Source organism: Cupressus sempervirens, chromosome 10 (assembly GCF_028749045.1).
Source record: "Cupressus sempervirens isolate cs-2001-9-10 chromosome 10, ASM2874904v1, whole genome shotgun sequence".
NCBI lineage: Eukaryota > Viridiplantae > Streptophyta > Pinopsida > Cupressales > Cupressaceae > Cupressus > Cupressus sempervirens.
Window position 1 is genome coordinate 270,588,540 of NC_143127.1, and position 26,107 is coordinate 270,614,646.

A 26,107-nucleotide genomic window follows, 5' to 3' on the forward strand; every position below is an offset into this window, starting at 1 on the left:
TGATATTTACTTGTTATATTACCAATAAACCATCAGATGAGAAACAATGTATATTTGTTTATTGAAATGGTGAATAAACAATTCGTATATGAAATAATTAGTTTGCATAAACCACCGATAATTAAGAGGTGCATATACATGTTGGTGGAGAGATATCTCTCCATATGGAGAGACACGTCTCACCAAGGGAATATATATACCTCAAGTCATATCGATATATGACAAGTACAACAAAACAAAAGTGCAAGTCATAAAGTGTTCGATCTCTCTTTATTACGTTCAGAATTTTGTGGATTCAAGTTGAAAAATAATATAAGTATTATCATTATCTTTCTTTACAATACTTGTGAGAGATTATTGCCTCATCATTTTTGCAACAACCTGCAAGGAAGTATAAAGATTAGTAAGAGCCATATTTTAGAGACAATAAAATTAAAATTAATCTACATTCTAATCTACTTAAACATGGTGTCAAAGCCTTGCTAAGGAAGATCAATTAGATTTGAGATTGAAGATTATCTAGAATATAAATTTGCTCTTAAAGGAGAAATCACATATCATTCTTCATAATGACAAGGGGAATCAGATTCAAAGATCGACTTAAAGGAGCATCAGACAATGTATCATGGAAGTTCAAGGTTATAAAATCTTGAAAGAAAATGAACTAGATTCATTTGTAAAAGAAAGCATATCTGAACCAAAGAATGATCTAGAGAAAACTCAATGGATCAAGACCAGTGAAAAGGTTATGAAAATGATTGTGGATGCAGTTAGAGACCATATAATTCCAATTATATTAAAATGTGATATTGCATACCACATGTTCAAATCACATAGACAACTCCATCATATTAAGATGAATAAGGGAGAAACTATCACAACATACTTTATGAGGATCACTGAATTGAGCGATCAGTTTTTGTAATAACCCCAAACGGTTATAACTTTATCAAACACCAAATTCTTTTATAATTTAGTTGTTGACATTTCGTCAAACACTTTGAAGGCAAGCTTTGATACCACTATAATAACCCTGTCTGGTTATAGCTAAATCAAGCATCAATTTTTTTCACATTTCAATGGTTTGACATTTTGTCAGACACTTGGCAAGCAACCCAATTACCATTGAATATATGATGTCTTAAATTTTCAAATACAATATCAGGATGTATAGGAAATTGATCACAAATTTATTTAATTTTGGCTTTATAAGTTTTACATAAATAAATACCAAATGCCAATAAACAATTTTGAAATGATTCACACCAGCCTCTGAATTCATTCATCAACAAACCATATAGCAATATAATGTAAAGGGAATTTAATTGTTGGCTGATTATGTTTAGTTTCAAACTATGGAATATTAACTGAATTTTGCAAATTAAGAACCTGGTCTTTGCTGTAGAATGTAATTGCAAAGTCAAACTGAAAGCTGCTGATAGGCCAACACTAGGGCAAATAATATGAAATATTTATTACTTTAAATGAAGTTCAGCTTGGTCTATACGTGTCAATCTGAGAGTGTAAGCTTTTGAAAGGTGTCTGGGCAATATACCATCAAGGGATGTCAGTTATGAATGCACTTATAATATATGAAAATAAATCAACATCAAACCAACACAATTCTAGCGATAGGAATTGTCACCTCCTGGTGACAGAAAGAAAGACATTTTCTTGTAATAAATTTAATAGCAAATTGACGAATAGAACTACACAAAAATCACTACAGGAATTATTAGTTACTGATAAAATATTAATTTAATTCAAATCTCGTACTTTTGATCCCTGACTACTCAACAGTGGATGAATGAATTTGAACAACTGTTAAATCTATAAAGAAAGTGAATTGAATACAAGCTTCAATAATTTCAATACTAATACTAACTGAACGTAAATAAACTAATGCACACCAATGTCAATAAAAATAAGCTAATGCATACCACATGACTGAATATAAAAGATCACCAGGCAATTTCGGAGTGGGCCCTGCCTTCTCAACATATTGGGTGATGGGGCAAAGACGTCTTCTACATTTCTCTAATGAATAGTATTATTATCTCCATCGAAAATATTACAAATGTACACAAAGTTTTCTGCAATGAAAAGCTGCACACAAAATGTCTCTTTTTACACACTCCAGCTCGCTAATTCATTACAATAAATAAGAGAACTCAAGCTCTCTATATTTGGTGATTCGTAGATATAATATTTTGCATTTATTATAATGTCCGCAAAATATATGTAATACAATGGTGGAGAATCAGAAGTTGGAAAATGAAGGTCAGTATTGCATGTCACCTCCATCCAATTTTCTTATAATGGGATTCATTCTCACCGAGCTTGTACTCCGTAACAAACAATTTTGTTTGTTTTACCAAGTGATCGACATGGCATATGTTTGTACTCCATAGTAAACAGTTTTGTTCGTATCCACCATCATTATAGAGTGATGGTCGTGACACATTGGTAACCATATAGAATGAGTAGATTGAAACTGCCGAGCCTCCCATCTTCTAATTACGGTTGTGATTTTGTGTAGATATAATATTATACAAATACTATAATAAAGAACATGCATAGCCCAACGTTGCAATTGCAAGTTGGAGGTCAATGGTTCAAGCCCATTGGTCTCCCATTCTACTTAAAATGAAAATTGTTATGGAATTTGACATATGCTTAGTTTTGTTAATCATGCATGGTGTAGTGGAAATAGTGATAAATAATATTTTGCGAGATTGTATGTTCAAATCTCACTCCATATTTTTAGTAAATAATATTACTTTTGATTATAGCCATAATCCGCACCTTGATTTTAGCCACAATATTCTCTGTGATTTTAGTCACAATATTCTCCTTGATTTTAGCCACAAATAAATAAGTTTGAATTGCCTTATACCTTCTCACATATTTAGAATATATTAATTTCCTTCGGCACAATAAATGCTAGTAAATACAATCAAATATTTAATTATTCATATAATTTATCTAAAAACTAAAATAAATATTACTTATATATCATATCATATGCAACATAGAAGGAGAAAATGGAATGTTAAAATGGATATGGAAATGAGTACAAAGGCTTATATGAAGGCTAAAATATGACATAAATTGCTCTCATCAGCTGCCTGGTCCAATTTCGATCTGGCGCCCACAATCTACCCTTACAAATGCTGCCCAAAACTGATATAGAAATCACGCCAAATATAAGAACCCTTGGCATTCAAGCTGTCAATCCAACATGCTAATTCTGATGCAAAACGAACAAATTGGGATATCCAGAATTACCAAACTCCATTTTGCAGACTAAACCCTTGCCCATCAATAGCGAAATTATAATATTCAATTGTATAAATGCTCCTCAGCCATAGTTAATACAGAAAGAGGAGACAATAATAAAACTCAAAAGTCCACAATACCTCAGCTGCAGATTGTCAAAATTAAACCTACAATACTTCAGCTATAGATCCCAAACCCTTATACTTCAGCAAGGGCACAAACTTCAGACTCAGAAATGTCACAAAGACAACAAGAGCAAAATAAGATGATCGGATGCTTTACTCATCAAATGGGCTCATATTTATAATCTCCAAATGACACAAAGTTTCCTAAATGAACTTCACTTAAGAAGCTTCCCACACACAACATTAAAATATAATAAAGTTCTATTATAATCTGATTTATTAATTGCTTTTGGCTCCGAAAATGACCTTTTCCACCATAACTTAAAATTCTGACACGTAAGGCCATTGTTTCTTGTTTCCATGATTTAAAACATTTCGTCCTGGTTCCAACGAGCTATGATATTGAGGTGACCAACCAACAACACTATCAAAAATAGCAACATTAGAGTATTTATATGAATAATAATAATAATTCACTTGTCTTGCGAAAACAACTGAAGAGGCATTAAAGGAACTCAGTTACCATCTCCACAATGCAGTTGGGTGTGATTATTAGTTTGATGGGAAGTCTGGTGTGGACAGAAGTCTGGTGTGGACAGAGTTGGTATTCCAGTTGCATTGAGTTCCGATGGGTTGTTGTCTTCATCAACACCTTGGGTCAATATTTAGATGATTCTGATGTTGATGTTTGTTATTTGGGTGTTAGTGCTACATGAGTTGACCAACCAACAACACTATCAAAAATAGAAACCTCAAAGTATTTATATGAATAATAATAACAATTCACCCGTCTTGCAAAAACAATTGAATAGGCATCAAAGGGACTTAGTTACCATCTCCACAATGCAGTTGGGTGTGATTATTAATTTGATGGGAACTCAGGTGTGGACAGAGTTGGTATTCCAGTTGCATTGAGTTCTGATGGGTTGTTGCCTCCATCAACACCTTGGGTCAGCTATGATGTTGATGTCCGTTATTTGGGTGTTAGTGCTACATGAGTTGTACACAACAAGGATGACACTCAGTTCTACCTTTGGGATCCAGCTGGATTGTGTGTTCATTTTGCTCTGGGATTGCTTGGGGACAAGCAATCTTAGGGAGGGAGGACTGTAATGTCCCCATTTTTAGCAGGTTCCTGCAGTTGGCTAGGTTAGTTCACCATCACGACCCTTGTGAGCTGACAATAGGATTTGAGGGTCTTAGTTGTGTGGTTACAGGCTTTCCAACAACCTATGGTGCGTTTTGGCTCTGTTTGAGGGACTTACTATTTATAGTAAGACAATCTGTTGGTTCCGATGAGCTCAGTTGAGTCAGAGGAGTTGGAGGATGCCCTCAATTTTTATTTCGAGCTTGCGGTTTGGGCTCCAAGAATCTTGGAGGGAGCATCTATTTATAGTAAGTCACCTTATCAAGTTCATTAATCGTCTTTCATCATCAGGATCACTTTGGTGTTGTTAGATTTTGATTTTGATGCTTCTTCAGTTGTTTTCTCAAGACGAGTGAATTATTATTGTTTATATAAATACGTTGAGGCTGCTATTTTTGATAGTGTTTTTGGTTGGTCACCTCAAGATCATAGCTTTTTGGAACCGGGACGAAAAATTTTAAATCATGGGAACAAGAAATAGTGACCTTACATGTTAGAATTTTAAGTTATGGTGGAAAAGGTCATTTTCAAAGCCAAAAGCAATTAATAAGTCAGATTATATTGGCACTTTATTATATTTTAATGTTGTGTGTGAGAAGCTTCTTAAGTGAAGTTCATTTGGGAGCTTTGTGCCATTTGGAGATTATAAATATGAGCCCATTTGATGAGTAAAACATCCAATTATTTGATTATCTTATTTTGCTCTTGTTGTCTTTGTGACATTTCAGAGTCTGAAGTTTGTGCCCTTGCTGAAGTATAAGGGTTTGGGATCTACAACTAAAGTATTGTAGATTTAATTATGAGAATCCACAGCTGAGGTATTGTGGACTTTTGATTTTTCTTATTGTCTCCTCTTTCTGTATTAACTGTGGCTGAGGAGCATTTATACAATTGAATATTATAATTTCTCTGTTGTTGGACGAGTGTTTAGTCTGCAAAATGGAGTTTGTTTTGGGCAACATTTGTAAGGGTAGATTATGAATGCCAGATTGAAATTGGACCAGGCGGCTTTCAATTTGACTTTGCAATTACATTCTATGGCAAAGACCAGGTTCTTAATTTGTAAAATTCAGTTAATATTACATAGTTTGAAAGTAAACAGGCTGGCTTCAAATTCTGATTTATAATCAGCCAACAATTAAATTCTCTTTTTCATTATATTGCTATATGGTTTGTTGATGAATGAATTCAGAGGCTGGTGTGAATCATTTTAGAATTATTTATTGGCATTTGGTATTTATTTATGCAAAATTTATAATGCCAAAATTAAATAAATTTGTGATCAGTTTCTTGTGCATCCTGATATTGTGTTTGAAAATTTAAGACATCATATATTCAGTGGTAATTGGGCTACTTGCCAAGTGTTTGACAAAATGTCAAACCATTGAAATGTGAAACAAATTGATGCTTGATTTAGCGATAACCAAACAGGGTTATTATAGTTTTCTACAATTGGTCATCAAATTGACAATAAGGAGTTAACATTGATGGTTCTAGGTGGACTCCCATCATCATGGGATCATTCATTTAGGGAATAAGTACACATTCAAAACTCCCTAAGTTTGATCAGTTAAAAATGAATTGTTTGCAAGAAGAATCTAGATTGATCACTTGAGGGATCAACCAAAATTCCATCAATGAAGATATTCATGTATTGAACACTAAAACTCATAGGAAAGGAAAAAAGAATGAAGAAAAAGAAAGAAAAATGCCTATGGAAAAGGCTTTTCCTGGAAAAGGCTCTTCCAAGAAATGGAAGGGCATATCTCAAATAGAATGTTTCAGATGTGATAAGTATGGACATTATGCCATAAAGTTTCTTGATAGGACAAAACAACAGCCTCGTTTGCTAAAGTTGGAAATGCTAGCATAGAAGATGATTCAGAGAAACACGTCTTCTATTCAGCCTTATCAAGTCATATTTCAAACAAACTCACCACCTGGGTGATTGATAATGGATCATCATGACATATTACGGGATTCAGAGAACACTTAGACACTTAAGTGGAAAATTTTGATGAGGAAGTAACTATTGGGAATGATTCTAACTACCCAATCAAAGGGATTGGAGCCTACATCGTATATTTGAAATCAGGCATATCTCTTTAACTCACATGAGTATTATTTGTGCCAGGAATAAAAAGAAAACTAGTCTCCATTTCTCCACTTGAAGACAAAGGGTAAAGAATAGCCTTAATGGAAGGCAAAGTTCTGGCATGGCCAAAGAACTTCACTATCAAGAAATCACATACTATTGGAATAAGACATAGATGTCTTTACAAACGATGCATCATTCCAAATCAAGCCTTTATTCATGAGACTTCTAAGTCGAATGAGATTTGGCATAGAAGATTAGGGCATCTTCATTTTTGCGCCCTATCTTTGATAGAGAAAATGCTGACTGGGTTGCCCAAACTAAATCCAATTTATGAAGGAGCATGCAAAGGTGTTCCCTAGGAAAGAATACACAGGGAACTTTTCAACATAGTGTTAGCAAATCGAAAAATGTACTAGAAATAGTTCATTCTAATTTATGTGGAGCAATCTCTGTAACCTCCACTAGAGGATTCTTGTACTACATAATTTTTGTAGATGATTTCTCTAAGAAAACCTAGACATACTTTCTTAAATGTAAAGAGTTTGAAGAAATCCTTATGAGGTTCAAGGAATTCAAAGTTGTAGAAAATATGTGTAGAAAGAAAATCAAAACATTAAGAACGGATTATGGGAGGGAATATACTTCAAACATCTTTAAAGAGTCTTGTTTAAATGTTGGGATAAGATGGAGTTTACTGTACCTTATAATCCCCAACAAAGTGGAGTAGCTGAAAGAAAGAATAGGACCATTATGGAAGCTACTAGAGCTATGTTGTTTGATCAAAACATAGAAAATTTAAATTGGGCTGAAGCCTCTAGGATAGTTGTCTACATCCAAAAATAGATGTCCTTATTTACTCCTAGACAATAAAACCCCTAAAGAAGCATTTACTAGCATCAAACCTAATATATGTCATCTTAAATCTTTGGATGTCTTGTCTACATTCACGTGCCTAAAGGAAAGAGGTTAAGTTAGAACCCTTAGGAAAGAAAGCAGTATTTGTGGGTTACAATGAAACATCTAAAGCCTACAAGATATACCTACTTGGACAAAAATTAATTGAACTCAATAGAGATGTCATTTTTGAGGAAGACATTGCTTTCAGGAGATATAAAAGATCTCATGAGATAAAGGATCAAGATCCTCCTAAAGATATGGAAGAGGATCATGTTCCTAAGGCTTAGAGTGTGTCTCTCAAAGAGATTGAAAATGAAAACCAGACTCCTCCATTAGATGAACCCAAGTAAATTATGGTCTTGTAGTAAGTGATATCATCAACCATTTTGTACTTATCGTCCTGCACTTCATCATCCAACAGTTGACATGTGAAGGTGCTTTCTGGAGAATTGGACCAACAGATTTGCCTTTGGATTCAACAAAATCTGAGACAAGGAGCATATGGTAGGCCTCCTTGATAAAGCATCTACCACAACATTATTTTCCCCTTTCACATATTCAATATCAAAGTCAAAGACTAGGATTTTGCTTACCCACTTTTGTTTCCTTTCATTCAACTCCCTTTGCTCCCAAAAATGCCTCAAGCTATTGTGATCTATACAAATGACGAACTTGGCCCCAACAAGTTACTGTTGCAGCTTCGTCAAGGCGTGCATGATGGCTAGCATTTCCTTGTCGTAGATGAAATACAATCTCTCAGCCCCCAAGAGCTTTCGGCTTTCAAATGCAATCGAGTAACAGTCTTGTATTAGTACAACCTCGATGCCTTTTTCGGATGCATCGCACTCTAAAACGAAAGATTGAGTGAAATATGACAATGCCAAAACCAAATAGGAACTTCGTCAAACGTTTACTATCTGTTCATTCCATTGGAAAAATCCCTTCTTTGTCAAATCTTTCAATGGTACACTGAGCTATGAGAACCCTTGCACGATCGTTCTGTAGTAATTGCACAACTCAATGAATCTGCGTAGATCCGAGTCTTTAGAGGCGGCCAGTCCAAAATGACTTGAATCTTTTCTTGATGTACTTGAACCCCTCGACCACTGACAGTGTTTCCCATATATAATATCTCTTTCATTCCAAATTTACATTTGGAGCTTTTAGCAAACAGTGACTGTAACTTCATAATTCCAAGTACTTGTCCAAATGCCTCAAATGCTCCTCTCATGTCTTATTGTAAATGAGTATAAACTTGCACAATTGCTTGTTCAAGATGTAGTTCATGGAAGATGGGAATGTGGATAGAGTTTTTGGTCAACCCAAATGGCATGACCAGGAATTCGTAATGCCCATAACGACAATGGAAGGCTATTTTCTCCACATCTTGCTCCCTCATGTGAATTTGGCAATACCCGTAATGGAGATCTATTTTGGAAAAATAGATTGTGTGTAACTCATCCAACAACTTGTCAATCTTGGGAATCGGATACCTATTCTTGATGGTCTTTTTATTCAACGCACGGTAGTCCACACACATCCATAGGGTCCCATCCTTCTTTGCCAACACTATCGATGACATGAAAGGGCTAGAACTAGGTCAGATCCATCGCTTGTTGAAAAGCTCCTATATTGTTTTTTCAATCTCATCCTTAATTTCTAAGGATGATGGTACAGTATGGTGATGACGAGCTTGGCACCATCCTCTATCTCAATAGTATACTTGAAGCCTTAGCGTGGAGGCATGCCAAGTACAATGTTGGTGAAGACTACATCATGCTTATCCAATATGGCTTGCAACTCCTCATTTTGGTAGTAAGTTTGTTGCCCCTTAATACATTTCGTTGAGATTAGGTAATGTGTTGCCTAGATAACACCATCATGTCAAAATATGGCCTCCATCCATAGTGCCAAGTTCTCCTTTTGGCCATCATTTGACATTTCTCTTCAAACAACCTTTATGCCATCAACTTCGAATGAGAACTCTATTCATTTGAAAATTTGTATATTCGTCAAGAGTCTCCATCCACTTGATGCCCAATACGACCTTCATGTCATCCAAATTTACTACAAAGAAGTCGTCAGTCACTGTGTAATTTCCCATGGTAATGCTTAGTTGTGGGACCAAATGGGTACACGAGAAGAGGGTTCATTTGGCCACCTTGACATGGAATCCCATATGGGCCTCTTTAGGTAAACCTTTTTCACTTTACAAGTTATGAGTCAATGAATTTAAGTTTGGCCCACTGTTGAGCATGACTATGATCCTATGTTTTTGGAGAGTTCCCCATACTTGGAAAATGGTACACCTCAGACTACCAACAAGAGTGATGATGCCTCTATGCTGTACCAACATGACAATCGTCTCTACGCAATTTATGTTAACCTCCTTGGAAACTTGTTGATTATCCCTTTCAGGTGTTGGTTTCTCATGCTTCTTGTCCCACATTACCTCAATGTAGTGTATTTTCCATTTTCCTTAACATCTATACCTAGGTTCCCACAATTCTTTGCAATTAAAACAAAGTTTCTTCCTTTTAAATTCCTTACTTGTCACTCCATCCAACAATGGTTTCTTTGGTTGGGATTTGTGGTCTTTTTCCTTTGGAATTGGGGGTGGTTTGATTTGTGAATAATTCTGAGAAGATGAAGTCGATGATGTCGCCATGCCTAAGGCTTTCTCGATTGCCTTGGAGAGAGTGTTGGGGTTGAACCCTTTTATTCATCCCTTCAACAACTCTATTAGTCCATCCATGAATAACACAATTTGTTGTCTCTTTTAGATATTTGTTACCAACATAGAAGTCGTTGTAACTTAGTAATATAAACGTCAACTGACTCGATTTGCCTTAGTTATGCCAATTTTTTGAAATTAAGTTTACTTGATCATAGTTGAGAGTAACCATACTGTGATGCCACGATTCGTGTGTCACTCCTCCTAGGTTAAGTCCAACAAATTTTATTGCTTCCTTGGGCATTGGATTCAGCTGAAAGTATGTATCGACCTTCATCACCCATGCCTAAACAGAGATTGATCTAGATTCATCAAATGGAGGCAGATTTACCTTCCTCAACTTCTTTTTCAGGCCATTATTAAAATAGCCACAATTGCCACCGCCAGAGTACCTTATTCTTAAGTCAGCTTAATCTTTGTGAGATATATCGCCCTCCATAATTGCATTCCTCCAATCTTCTCGTAAGTATTCATGCATTTCTTCGAAGGTTGATTCCTGTTCTTTGTGCGGTGTTTCAGTCCTTGGAGGGGAAGTCTTCACTGAGGGCCAAGAGCACAAGGGATGAGTCTTTTCCCTTCATGTAACTAAATCTTTGCTATGCCATTATGTTCTCTAGATATTTTTCCTTCAGCCAATTTTCATACAATTTCCTCCATGAGTTGTTGAGTATCATTGATCTAGACTTAATTGTAGACGAGCTCTCTTAGCAGAGTCAAGACTTCAGCAATGGGGTCTTTGGAATCCCCCATTCTACTATTTGAGTGATACCACCTCTCTTCTTGGTATAAACTTGCATTCACTTCCTACAGGTTGGTAGGGTCACCAACTTTGATATCATTGTTATGTCCTGAACCCAAAAATCCCGCAGACATAGTGTACAAGCAAACCAATATGTTGTCTGGTGGGATTTGATACACAATGGGAAGTCCTACGATGTCTCCAAATTTGTCACAAGGTATCGACAAGACTATCGTACGGTGTCAAAGGGAGTTTTTCATACAGTGACAAGTAAGTTGTAAGTTGTAGAGGAAAGGAGGATAGATGCTGGAGAAAGAGAGAGATTTGTATAGTGTGGGGGAAGAGAGGGTCATATGAAGTTGTCACAAGGGTCTGATAAACTAGCCCAAGTGTACACTAGGTGTGGAAAAGAAGGGGGGATGTATGACCACTATTTGGACAACGTACGATGACCTTGGTAGGGGTGTGCGGAGGGTTTGGGCTGGCCTGGATGGTGGAGTGATGTCCAATGAATGGAGGGTTTTGTATGGGGATACTAGGGTTGAGCACAGGGGAGTATAGAGCACATAGAATTCCTTAGCTTCAATGTCATCTTACTACATTGTGTTACATGGTGATGCAATACGAAATTAACAATGATGTCGCATAATATAGATTAAGCCAATTGCCAATGATAATATCGATGGTTGTAGAATCAAACAATGAAAGCACTTTGAATTTTCCAAATTTGAAACCAAGAAATACAAGTAGGTGGAGTGAGGGATGAATCTCACTGAAACTGCACAAGCCAAATAGGGAAGATCTTTCACTCCTAAAATGACGCTCAGAGTAGAACTCCAAATTAGGAATTCTCAATAAAAATAACAAATCAAAGTCACATACATCATACGTGTTGGTCATAAATACCTCATCAAATACTAATGACCAAAAACAAAAGATGGGCCCAAGATACACATAAATCAATTGGGACCCTAAATACAGATGTTATTTCATTTTTATTTAATAGCGGGGATATTACATTGGTTAAGAAAGATGCGTTGCTTCACGTGTATTGACTATCATCCTCTGGATAAGATGACAATTAAGAACAAGTATCCTATACTCAATAAAGATGAGTTGATTTATGAGTTGCACTGGGCCGCTTACTTCTCCAAGATTGACTTGTTCAAATTCAAATGATGTGGAGAAGAAAGCATTTTAAGTTCTTGGTTATGCCATTTGACCTAGCCAATACACCAGACACATTTCAGCCTTGTATAAATAGGGTGTTTCAGCATCAGTTATAGAGGTTGTATTTGATCTTCGATAACATTTTGGTATTCAGTCAGACTTGGGGGGAGCACTTAGAGACACCTAGAGGAAGTGCAAGTTATTAATGAGAGGGAGTCTGTGTATGCCAAGGAGTCCAAGTGCAAGTTTGGGATGACAAAGTTTCTCTATTTGGGGCAAATTATCAATTTAGAGGGAGTCAAGGTTGAGCTAGAGAAAATTTGGGCTATTGTTAATTGGTCCCCAACCAAGAATCTGAACAAGCTTAAGGAATTTTTTGGGTTAGTTTCTATAGAAGCTTTATGAAGGGATTTCCATAGTGGGCAACATCTCTATCAAATTTGACAAATTTGACAAAAAGGGGCTTTCATTTGGACTGAGCAAACACAACTGTGTTTTGATCAATTTAAGTAGTAGGTGAGCTCATGCCTAGCTCATGTACTACATGATTCTATTAGGCCTTTGAGTTACAATCTAATGACTCAAGTGAGGGACTTGATGAAGTGTTAATGCAGGACAAGCACCCGATAATATTCAAGAATAAAAATTTGAGGGGGCCAAAGCCGAGTTACAACATTTACAATAAGGAAATGTTGGTTGTCATGCATGTGTTGGCTAGCTTCAAGCAATTTCTTATGGGCAGCACATTTGTGGTAAGAACATATCAAAACAATTTGAAACATCTCCTCACTTGGTAGGACCTCTATGATCGTCGATAGAAATGGATCATAAGCTCCAAGCATATGATTTTGATATTGATTATATGAAAGGAAAAATAAATGTTGCTATTGATACCTTATCAAGGAGACCCTACTTGTGTTCTAGTGGGGAGATTGCAGATGATTGGGAAGGTTTGATTTTTGCCTAGTATGTTGACACATGGATTGGTGGTATCATTGATGGGACAATACAAGATGATTGATATACATTTGTAAATGTTGTCATCTACAAGGGGTGGATCTTCTTAGTATTGGGGTCAAAGATGAAGTAATAGATACTGCATGCCTTTCATGATGCACCTATAGGTGTACATCCAAGGCACTTTAAGACATATCAATAGATTTGAAAGAGATTCACTTGGAATGGGCTTTAGTTGGAGATCCTTAGATGTGTAGATGAGTGTCTTACCTCTCACTAGATTAAACAAGAACACACATTTCTTATAGGTTTATTGCAATCACTACCCATTCTGACTAGGAAGTGGGAGTGTATCTTGATTGACTTTATCATGGGCATGCCCATAGCTCAAGCAAATATTGCATCTATGTTGTGATGGATAGACTTACTAAATTTGTACACCTTCTAATTGCCACTACATATACAATAGTACGGGTGGCAAATTTGTTCTTTAGGGAGGTAGTTAAGCTTCATGGGTTGTCGAGGAGCATAGTTAGTGATAGGCACAACAAATTCATAAGTCATTTTTGGCAATTGTTTAGGCTCAATAGAACTGAGCTCACCCCAAGCACTAACTACTACCCCTAGACAAATGGTAAAACAAAGAGTTAAAAAATGGGAGCAGGGATACCTTTGGAATTACATATCCGAGAAGCAAAAGGCATGTGTCTGGTTGCTATATTTGTGCGTGTATTACTATAACACTTCCTACTACGTGTCCACCCCAATGTCACCTTTCATAGCATAATACAGGTATGATGTGCCCAACTTTTTAGATTTCTTTTTGGCAAAAATAGTGTGCATAGTGTTGTGAACTTCTTACAAGAGATCCAGGATATCACAAGGGCCTTAAAGGATAATATCTAGAAAGCTCAAGATCAACAAAATCAGTATGTCAATCAACACATGGTTGAGCATTCCTTTGAGTTGGGGGATGTGGTATATCTAATGCTACAACTCTATAGTAAGTCCACTCTCAGCAAGAGTGAAGCCAAGAAACTTAAGCCACATTATTATGGACCATTTAGGGTCATTAGGCATATTGGTGGAGTGGGTTACGAGTTGGAGTTACCAATTGACAGACGAGTACATATTATCTTCCATGTGTCTTTCCTCAAGGAGGCGATTGGGCATATATGATACCTTCTATAATGTTGCCAACCCGTGATGAGGAGGGGTAAATAATTTTGGTCCTTGAGGCTATTGTTGATACCCAAGAGAGGAGACTAGGGAGAGTTATTAGGGAATATCTAGTGAAGTGAAAGGATCTTCTAGTAGAGGATGCAATGTGGGAGAGAGCAGATTTTGCAGCACTCAAGGTTGAGGTTGTTGAGGAAAAGAAATCTTGAGGAGGATGGACTGTAATTTTCCCTCCTTAAGTAGTTCAAATGTATTATACAAGTTACTCTAGGTCGGCAGAGTGGATAGAGAATCTATATAGGGGTTTGTGGAGGTGCAGGAGCTATATAAGCCATGTTGGAAGGTTTGAGACAATTTCCTAGATTTTAAGAGGGATCCGTACTTTTAAGGGATTGACTAGGAGTTGATTGGAGCGCATCAGGGGATCTTCAGAATTGGTTTGGTGATTTTGGTTGCAATTCCTAATTTTTAGGGTGGTTCTCCATTTTAGGGAGACTGTCAGCCTGCAGCATTCAGACATCATCCTTGGACTATTGGTCAGGCAGATTTCAGTTTGGAGACCGGATGAGAGGTTTATGAATAAATTGGGAATAATTAAATTATTGCCTATAGTTTAGATTAATAAATAAATAAATATCAAATTGATTAAATTAAGTTTCTTTATATTATTTTAAAATGAAAGTAAAGTGGCTCTATGGCACCCTTTCGTAGGTGAATAAAGTCATAAGTTATTAATAAGAAGGTGGACATTATTTTTTATGAGAATAAAATCCCCATGGGCCAATGACTAAGAGAAAATGAATTTTTATAAGATCCATGTACCCCAGAGATGTACAAACTCTTTTGGAGGGAAAGAGAAATGGATAAACAAAGAGTTTGGCAGCCATTTTGAGCATCAAGAACTCTTTTTCTACTTGGCATTTTTGAGGTTGAGCAGCAGGAGTTTATCAGCTGTATAAATCCTCTGAGAGTGAAAACTCTCAGAAGATTGAATACTTGGATGTGTGAGAGACCATCTAAGGGTACCCTTTGAGCAGACCACTATTAGCAGCTTGAGTGAGAAGCAATATCTTGGAAGGAAACTCTAAGGTCTGAATTGGAAAAGAAAAATATCAGTGGGGGATTTTCAGATCTGGAAGTTTAGACAACATAGAATTTGTAGATCTGGAAGTTTAGACACCATACATTGCAAACACCCAGGTTTAGCCGTACACGTTCCAGGCAAGCCTTATGTCCAGTATTGCTTGGCGTTTAGGATTTAAAACACAACAGACCAGTCAAAATGTCAGTTTTCTGGGACAGCATCAGTCATAGTGGAGTCTCTGGTATTTCTTGGGAATTATTAAATGATATAAAAAAAATTGCCGTCTTCAAGTACGCTGGTATCAGTCCCAGCACCGGAGACCTCCCTGTCTCCCGGTAACACTGGTTTTTTATAGATATGAAATCTGACAAATTTCCTTTCAGTTGCATTGTACTTTGTTGTTTTCTTTTCTAGCATTTTTCCATTTATCATGATCCATCAAAACCCCCCAAGAGTCATAAAATGTCAGAAAACCACCAAAACAACTAAAGAGATCAGAAAAAAAGGAAAAAAACAGAATTAGCAATATCTTATCCAGGGATGGTCATTACAATGTACTCAGTGTTAGTTTTGTGTGAGGTCTATTTTCAGAATGTTTTACAAAATTTACCTTTTTGAAAGTGCCTTGTTTCTCTTAGGCGTTATGTTCTTTCATTTGATATTAAGTACGACATGTTAAAGTCTTATCAAGGCCTTCAGAATCTTCTTTTCATCCATCAATAAATAACATATCAAATGAACATTAAGGTATTATAAAATTTCACAAGTAGCAGTGTAATGGCATGCACTTTGAAATAGGCACAGCAAACCTTATAAAATATGAAAATACCCATGTCCTGTAGCACTAATTACTTTTGTGTCCAATGTAAAAAAATGATTCGTCAATAAGCTTATATATAGGCATAGGCACAGGCACGATACTCAAAGTATGTAATTGAAATACAGGAAATCTCTGTTAGTAAACAAAATTCATATGTTATAGGGCTTTAGTTTTGACCTATTCATTCAATTCCTTAATACTACTTTATCCAAATGCTTTAATGTTCCTGTCACATTCATTTTGCCTTTATTAATCTGGAAGCTTTCGAAGTTCAAACATCTTATTGATCTTGGCTTGGTACCTTAAGGTTGGTTGAATGTGTAATCAACACTTATGATTAGTTTTGGCCCAGACTTGAAGTATTGGTTGGGAATTGTTTCCATTGGACAGTATTCACATTAATCCAAGAATCCAGAGGCATGATAGAGAGAACCTAATTATATCACATTTTCAAAATGCAGTTGGCCATTATTGGATTGGATTTCATCTTTTGAGCAATCCCTTTCAATGAAATACATTATTGTGAGTGGGTTTAGTGACTCCAGTGAAAATCTAAGCATTTACGGATTGCAACTTAGTCTGTTCCTCCTTGCATTTTTACATCTTCCTCCTACGATGTGTTTCCTTATTCCCTTAGTGCTTTCTTATTTAATACCCTTTTGTTTCAATCTGCTTTGTTAATGTTTCTATGCCATACTTTTTTTTTTTCTTTTGATTTTCTGTTTTCTTATAAAGTTGTCATCTATTTTAGCGGTAAACTTAAATGGGATTTACATCAGGAATTGTGAGAATCTATAATTTTTAGAAAACACCATCTGTGGGGTGTATTTAATTGGGCCATGATGATCTCACTTTTTAATAAAATACAATGACATATTCCTGCTGTAAATATCCCATTAGTACATCTCCTCCTGTTATCTTTGACATCTTCTGCTGGACACTCAGCAACAGCTGCAAACATCAAGCTTCTTGCTTGTTGGTTTCACATATCAATAAATGTTTCCGTATTTTTCTTCACATGTCATTGTGCTTCATTCAAATACTCTAAATTTTAAGCACGGAAATTCTTTAATGGGGTATTATATCTCACAACACATATTGACCCCTTTTTGGCTTAAAAGATATTAAATATAGTCGTTGCACCTTTCATTATTTTTTAGGATGGTTTGAAGATGGGAAAATCCATGGGTAATGTGCTTGAGCCAAGGGATCTTGTGGGAAGGTTTGGATCTGATGCTGTCAGATATTTCTTCCTGAGAGAGGTTGAATTTGGTAGTGATGGGGACTATTCGGAGGAACGATTTATCAGTATTGTGAATGCCCATCTTGCCAACATAATTGGTAAGTGTTTTTCCTAAATTCAAAATAGATAGTCATGGTCAATGTTCATTTAATTCCTTATTTACTATGAGGAACTAAATAAAAATACTAAATACTAGATTAGCTGTCACAGATGATCTTTGCTTATTGTAATGTTTTGGTATTTGTATAAGTGTGCACATTTTTTGTTTTTTCTATGTTCTTAATCAGGTTAGTTATGCAGGAGGATGGGACATAACCACTTTAGGTATACACATTCTCTATGTTGCAGGAAATTTACTTAACCGCACACTTGGCTTATTGAAAAAGAATTGCCAGTCCACCTTAGCATTTGATGCTACCTCTGCTATAGAGGATCTGGATAACACATTCAAAGAACTTGTCACCAAATTGGTAAGGTTCATCTTTAATTTAACTTAATCAATTTCTGATATTATAATATCTGTATGGGACATAAACTAGCTTTTTAATAGGGAAAGGTTGACTTTCTGTTATCCTATGCATTTATGGATTTGGCCTGGAAATGTTACGAAATCTTTTCAAATCAAGAAGATTCCTTTATAGAACACAATTCATGTATTATCATCAACATTACTTGTCTGTGTCTTGTGTTTTTCTGCTTCTATCTTGTAAATGTTGGTATGATAGCTGGATCGCATAGATTATCTTAAGTTTGAACTCATATGTTGTTGTTGGGGCTTTTCCTCAATCCGTGAAGACACTTCTTTATATTATGAGAAAACACCATTTGAATGAAGAGAATCCCATGTTCAATGGGATCGGTTCTTGATGATCCATTTGCAATATAGAACACTAGAGAACACAAAGAAAATGTGATGCTCATCTGTGCAATCCATTTATGGTACAAAGTTAAAGTGGAATTCATATACCCAAGCTACTAGTTTTTCATATAGATAGGAAATACACATTAATGGAATGTGTTCTCTTTAGCAATGTGGGTCTTTGTAGCTATTATCACAATAAGGAACTTGAATAGGAAACAAAACATTAACCACATTAATCTAGATGACAAGATAAATTCCGGGATATTGCAATAGCAATGGACTTCTTGTATACTAAATAGAAATAAAAAATACTAAAATATAAATTAATAGTTACTGAAATTACTAAACGATGGGATATTTTTGTGTCATGTCCCCTTATCTAGGTCCGTGAATTTCGTTGCGTTGTTAGCCCGTTTTGCCTTGGTCCCGAGGGCTAACTGAGTATTCTTTGGGATCAGTTAAGTTTTTGGCTTAGGCAGTTTCAGTTGCCGGCCAATTGAGGTTGTTTCAGTGGGGTTTCATAACACTAATAATTTTTAGTAAGTCAACAGGGTCAGTATTCTTGGCATTTTAGGGTTGGACTAGGAGTGTCTTGTCGAGACCTCTCTGGCGAGCTATTGCACATGCATATCCAAGTCCATCTGATCAGAGATTTCAATGCGTGAAGATTTAGTTGATTAATTAATATTGCGACTTTATAAATTAAGTTCACATTATTAAATGTCACTTTATTGTTATGGGCACTTTATTTCCTTAGAGGGAAAAAGTATTATTTTTAAAAGGAAAAAAAGAAACAAAGAGGGCAATATGAAGTCACTTGTTTCGCTTTAAAAGAAGGAAGAGGGGCTCATTTCAGCATGCTTGGTTTATTGATTTGATTACATTTTCTTACTTGGAGAGTTGTTTGGTCAGCTTTCAGTCAGTTTGAGGACAGAAACCCTTCAGCTCGGAGGTAGTGGATGGAAACCATTGGCAGTAAACTGTCCATTTATTACAATATTTGATTCTTGAAAGCATTTGCACACCAAATAATTATTCAATAAATTTTAATAAATTGACAAACAATGCTTTGAAAAATAAAAGTAAAGTACTGCCTATGCATAGTGATCTAAAACCTCAAGATTGTAATCAATGTTTGAATAATAAGTTGCAAAAACCAAATTGTAATCTAAAAATAATTCTTGCTAGCTGAACTATGCATCCATTTATGGAGTGTATAGCTTGTGATGAAAAATACAACTTGTTTGAGATTGTAGGGCTTGCTATATACAAGTACAACCATTCTATGCTATAACTCTGATTGCTACACCAGGCACGAATTGCTCTCAAGGAATTGTTTGGTAATTTGCCTTTCCTTTCATGTTTATGTGTGGTCCTCATTCATGTACAGTGTTTCCTTGGGAAAGTGGCAGCCTAATATTCTAGAGGAAAATCAACAACAAATAGTACCAAATATCACTTGCACAGCCTACATAAAGTTAGCCTAGCTTCCTAGAAGTGTATATTTAGCTTCATGGCAGCAACTAATATGATGAGATACAAAAGTGCATTACTTTTCGAGTTTGATTCCTAACTGGCATGACCAGCATAAAAGTTTGAAACTGTACAACCAACAACTAGGAAGGTACAGCTTGATATGAGAATTATAACCTGTAATATGTCCACAAATTGTATGACCTGCATAGGGTTGTTAAAAGCCGTGGAAATGGCTGATAAATATTCTGTAATGTTACCATAATAACTCACTACAGAAATATCTGAAATTTTCATACCAAAATCTGGAATCTTCAAACTGAAATGAACAATTGGAAATAGAAAATCTTCAACAATTAAAGCACAGTGACAATCCCTATGCAGAATTTATCTAAAAGGCTAGGAGACTTTTTCATTCATGAAACCATACTGCCTGAGGGTTTTCATCCTTAGGTGAAACAAAAGGAACTCACATTTGTTCTTGGAAGTTGAAATTGATAGAATGCGCAAGAACATGAGAAAACAACATAATATTATATTCTTCAATTTTATTAGTCCCTCGAAGCTTTAAAAATATTAAAATGCTCTTTTTAATTCTGATTTCTAGGACCTTGAGCCTAACAACACTGTATAATTCACCTAGAAAAACTTTAATGTCCCTTGGTCATAATTGATACTTAATTAGTCAATTTTAATGTATATAAGTGTTAATATTATGTCCATAATAATAATTCCAATTACCCAATCATATTATTATGTGGTTTATAGATGGATGGTACATATGCTACTTAAGTTGGTTAGACACCAGCTATGGATTCCCTCAAAGTTTACTAGTCGAAGTTCGTATCCCAAAGGTTTATGGATTGTTGACCCCTACCCTATATTGGGGTATGATTGATTGGCTTGGATTTATACAAGCCCCTCCTTTGTAACACCATATTCGTAAAGTTATCTTTGTTAATGTATATAGCTTATGTCACATGACATTTCAATATAATTGATGTTATTAGAGATATATTTATGATTCTCAAATTAGTTGTGTTATATTTATATATTGTATTAATTTATATATAATATATATTATACTTATAACTATTATTTCATTTCAATATATATATCTCTATCAATATACTCCTTACCTATCTTAATTAGTATGGACCCACCACCTAGTTCGACAAGCTAATTCATGCATTGGTTAATGGACCAAATAGTACTAAATACTATCTCACTTGTTTGAGAATGGGTTCATTATAATCCATAATCTCCCTTAATTCCATAGTGGGTCCTATTCGTTGGTCATCTTGATCAGGTTATATGGTAATTGTTCTCATGTCTTGTTTAATTCACGGGCATTAAAGCCAGTGTTACAGGACTCAACAAGTCCTGAGGCGAGCTAGGAAAAACGAGGCCAATGGCCTCTTGCTTCAGACTTGGCCGAGTCTTGGCTGACTCGCCGAGTCCCGTTAGCCTGACTTAGCTAATGGGTAGCTTCTAGAAATGACAAAAAAATAAAATTTTAATGTTTCTTTTTTTTTTTTTTTTTTGGTATCTTAAGCATGAGTAAGACCTAAAAAGGTCGTTCTATCGCTTGCAAACACAATGAATAGAGAAAGAAGAGTTGAGGGAAGAGTATTAAGGTTTTGGGATCCGACAGTAGCGATGGCAATAGAGGAAGCTAGAGCATGAGGACACCCAATGTAGGACCCTAATTTGACTCTGATGATGAGGATTATGAGGATGAGTATGAGGATGAGGATGATCATGATTAACATATCACTGAGGTTCAACCTTAGCCACGAGGAGAGAGGATGGCTTAGGAGTCTTCCATGACTTATCTTAGGCGTACTCGTAGGAAGACATAGGTTACTATGACCCTTTCTTTTGATATTTTTTTTGAACTTTTGATTCCACGGATTGCATATTCTATGGATATTGTAGACATTTGACAATTACACTATATTTCAGATTTCTATTATGTTATTCAGCTTAAATTTAAGTAATCTCTTTCAAAAATTTGAATTTATACTTACGTGATCTATGAAAAGTTGTATATGTGTGTAAAGTAGCTTCTATTTATCTCAATTATTGTGTATTTGATGTTAATTGGCTAAATGATGTATGAAAAAAAACTTAAAATCCTTAAAAATCTTTGAATTTCATGAGTTTTTTAATTTGCCGAGTCTAACTACCGAGACCGAGTCCAAGCCCAATCTAGGCCTAACCAAGTCCTATCCTGGTAACACTAATTAAAACCTTATTTTCCACCTTGCTTCAATGTGACTTTGATGTGGAGAGTCACATAGTGAAACATGTTTCGAAGTACCCACATGTGATCGGGTTGACATGGAATTCTCAACTTTGGTTATTCTTTGCAATCACCAAAATGGTGCATTGTTTATCAAACTCATGCATTATGTTTCATGTTGCTTAGGGATAAAGGGGTACATGTAAGGTCACACCCTTTTTATATATGTCATGTATAATATGAGTCTGATCTCTCATTTGAAACTCACAAAAAATATCTAGTGTTATTACATAAGAGGGATTTAAACCTTAGAACAATTTATCTATATATATCATAAAGAATTTCAAATTATAATAGACATTTTTGAACATTAAATATTCTATAAATCTGATCAAAATTTCAACATGGTATTAGAGCCTAGTTAAGAGATGATCTTGATCAGATTTATTTATCGAGTGCTCTCAAATATCCTGAATTTTTTAATCTATCAAAATGGTAAATGGTATGAAGGTAGAGGATAGACTCAACGGTGATTTAAATTATGTAGGGTGGAAATTACGAATGAAGATAATCCTAAAAGAGAATGACCTAAAGCAATTTATTCAAAAATCTGACCAACCATCGAAGGCAAGCGATAAATTGAATAGATGGGAGAAGGATAACCCTAGAGCCACAAAATGGATGGTGGATGGAGTAAAGGATCATCTACTTCCTATTATTTCTGAATTAGACACAACACATGAAATGTTTAAAACACTTCAAAAAATGTTTGAGATAAACAATATCACCAGACTTCTAACTCTAAAAGACAATCTCTCCAACATTAAAATGAACAAAGGAGAATCCGTTGCTTCATATTTCATGAGGATAATAGAACTAAGGAACCGACTTTCTACGATTAGTCAAATCTATGATGAGAAAGAATTAGCCATGATTGCTCTAAAGGGACTGCCACCATCATGGAAAACTTTTAGATAGTATGTGGTTGATCCAAGCTTCCTAAACTTGCTTGACAAGGCTGGTTGCATCCAAGAGGAGTACATGTTAATGTCTCAAGATAATACTTCTATTGGAGGTGATATTCAGATTCTCACCACTACCTTAAAAAGGAAAAAGGGCAAGTACTCTAATAGTAAACATTCACACAAGAGACAAAGAGACTACTCCAAAGTAAATTGTTACATATGCGACAACTATGGGCGCACTTCAACAATATGTCCTGAACTATGGGCACACTGCAACAATATGTCTTGACAAACTTAAACCTCAAGCTTCCTCACTGAAGTCAGTAATCCAAAATTGGACTCGGAGAATTTTCCACTCTAATGAAATATCCTTAAAATTAATGTAATAGTGGATTAAGAGGGAGTTCAAAATCATTGATCAAGCCTTTGAAAGTGGAACACTATCAAGGTAAAACTTAATATGTTGTGATTTTTGAGAAGAGTCTCAAGATATTTGATTATTGTACTAATGAATTATTTTTTATATCACATGGGCCTTGTGTACATTATGAGGAAGTGACGACTTCCAAATGATTATGACTTGTATTTGTAGAAGTTATTGAAAGGTGACGATCTGACAATAACTTAATTTCTATTATGATAGGTTATATATTGCATGGGGGATTAGGTTCCTTAAACAAACCATGATCATTTATTTGTGATAAGACACTTTTATGATGTCTGAAGAAGATCACAATAGATGATAAATTGCATGGTGGATTAATTTCTTTAAATAGACCATGGCCTTCTATTGTGATGCAGATCACAATAGAAGATATTTTGCATAGTGGATTAAGTTCCTTAAATAGACCATGGGCTTCTACTGTGATGGACATCTCATGATGTTCATGCAGATTACAATAGAAAATATCTTGCACGGTGGATTAAGTTCCCTATACAAACCATGGATTTCTGTAATAAATATCTTATGATATTTGAGATAGATCATGATAGACTATGATGAATATCTTCTATTTCCTTCACATTGTTTCTTGGAAAATTACATCGAGGTAATATATTGTTATGAATCTTTTCATTATCATCCTCCCTAGTTAAGAGGGAGTGTTAATATATATTGCTTATGTCAGATGACATTTCAATATAACTAATGTTATTAGAGATATATTTATGGTCCTCAAATTAGTTGTGTTATATTTATATATTGTATTAATAATTATAAGTATAATATATATTATACTTATAATTATTAATTCATTATAATATATAATCTCTGTCAATATACTCCTAATCCATAATATATAATTCGTAATAATTAAATTTTTGATAATCAATATACTCCTTACCTCTCCTATGTAAGGAGGCCTATTATGTACATTTAAAATCAATCCATTGGATGTCAATCAAGTTCATTATCAATAATAGCATTCTTGCATCTTCATACAGTTGTCTTTCCATTCTCTTGTGGAAGTTATCTTGGTCTTTCATTTGATCTTGGGAGTGTTGTAGAGTCACCTAAAACTCTAACATGGTATCAGAGCTCTCATGGTGTGAAGACTTCTTCTCAAGAAGTGCAATCTTGGCTTGACTCGTTGTGCAGCATTTGGTAATTTGGACATCACAATTTGGAGGAGATTTCAAGAGTCCTATTTTGTGACTTTCTATTACAGATGAAAATTGGAGCTTGTGGTGCAAATTAGAGGTTGGCATCATATAGAGAGGTCCCAAAACCCCTAAATCAAATTTTGTTTGATTTAAATCAGACATCTAAGGCCAAATCTAGAAAATCGCAAATCCCATTTTCTGCAACTTTCAAGGCTCTATTTGGGCACATTTGGTAACATTTTCAAGTGCAATATTTTTTGAAAGTACATGATTTTTCCTCTACTTTCCAGATTTGTAATCAGATTTTAGTGATTTGGAGTGGGCATATCACTTTCGGAAATAGGTCTTTTTTGGCTATATTTGCACTTGGTGAATACTTGGATTTTAGTTTTCTTAATTGAGTTTGTAATTTGAAGGAGTTATAAATTGATTTCAGTCATAATTTGATTTCATTATGGATTTTTCAAAAGTTCAATTACTCACTCTATATAACTATCATGAATGGAAACAAACAGTTTCTAATTAGTTGATGAGTATTGGATTGCTTAGAATGATTCTTGGACAGGCTCTAGAACTAGCTACAGGTGTTGCAGAAAGAAGGAAATGGTTTGATAGAAGGGACAAAGCACTTGGCTCTCTTAGATCTACCATCTCTAATGATTTGTTATATCATATTGCATCTTGCACACATCCTCATGATGCCTAGACTACATTGGAAGGAATTTTTGGTAAACGTAATAGAATAAGAAAATTCAAATTGGAGAATGAGTTTATAGGTCTAAGTCCATGTGATTTTGACAATATTCAAGATTTTTTCTCTAAGTTCAATTCCAATAGATTGGACCTTTCTAATTGTGGTATTACTAAAGATGATGAACAATTGATATTATCTATTCTTTTCAAGCTAGGTCTTGAATATCCAATTTTTGTTTCCACATTCTATGTTACTATGTATGCTCTTGGTAGTGCATACAAAATGCCTTCTCTTGATGAATTTGCAGCTTAGCTCACAAAGGAAGAAGCAAAGTTAGCACACATGGGTCAATTGAAGCCTTCCAAGTATCAAGCGTTGGTTGCAAATGACTTCTCTCCAAAGACTTCCGAAAGAAAGGGAAACAAACAACACAAGGATCCTAAGAAACATGACAAAGGTGATGACTGTCCTTTACAACATAATATTGAATCCAAGTCCTCTTCAAGAGAGGAAACATCTAGAAGAAAGAGAGATAAATGTGCTTATTGCAAAAAGTTAGGACATGATGAGCATAAATGTTTCCATAAGAAGATTGATGAGCTTACTTACATTCTTCAAAAGAACAATATCTAGTTGCCCTCATCAGTGGTGCCTCCTCAATATCAGGCAGCTGCTACATCTACATCATCATCTAGAGGCAAAGGACAAGCACTCATTGCTTCCACACATCCTAAGCAAAGTAAATGGCTTCTTGATTCAGGTGCATCACATCATATGATATCTTCTATGGATAT

General features: G+C 35.3%; 1 protein-coding gene across 3 annotated transcripts in view; it reads left to right on the plus strand.

Moving 5' to 3' along the window:
* The window catches only part of OVA1 (methionyl-tRNA synthetase / methionine-tRNA ligase / MetRS (cpMetRS)), a 263,112-nt gene that overhangs the window by 195,304 nt on the left and 41,701 nt on the right, over positions 1-26,107 (plus strand). For all 3 annotated transcript variants that reach the window (XR_016358062.1, XM_089807421.1, XM_089807422.1), the window contains exons 8-9: positions 17,390-17,570; positions 17,821-17,942. Coding sequence is in view for 2 of the 3 variants with exons in the window: in XM_089807421.1 (XP_089663547.1) it covers positions 17,390-17,570; positions 17,821-17,942 (303 nt within the window). In the remaining variant the exon portion in view is untranslated. The remainder of the gene's footprint in view (positions 1-17,389; positions 17,571-17,820; positions 17,943-26,107) is intronic.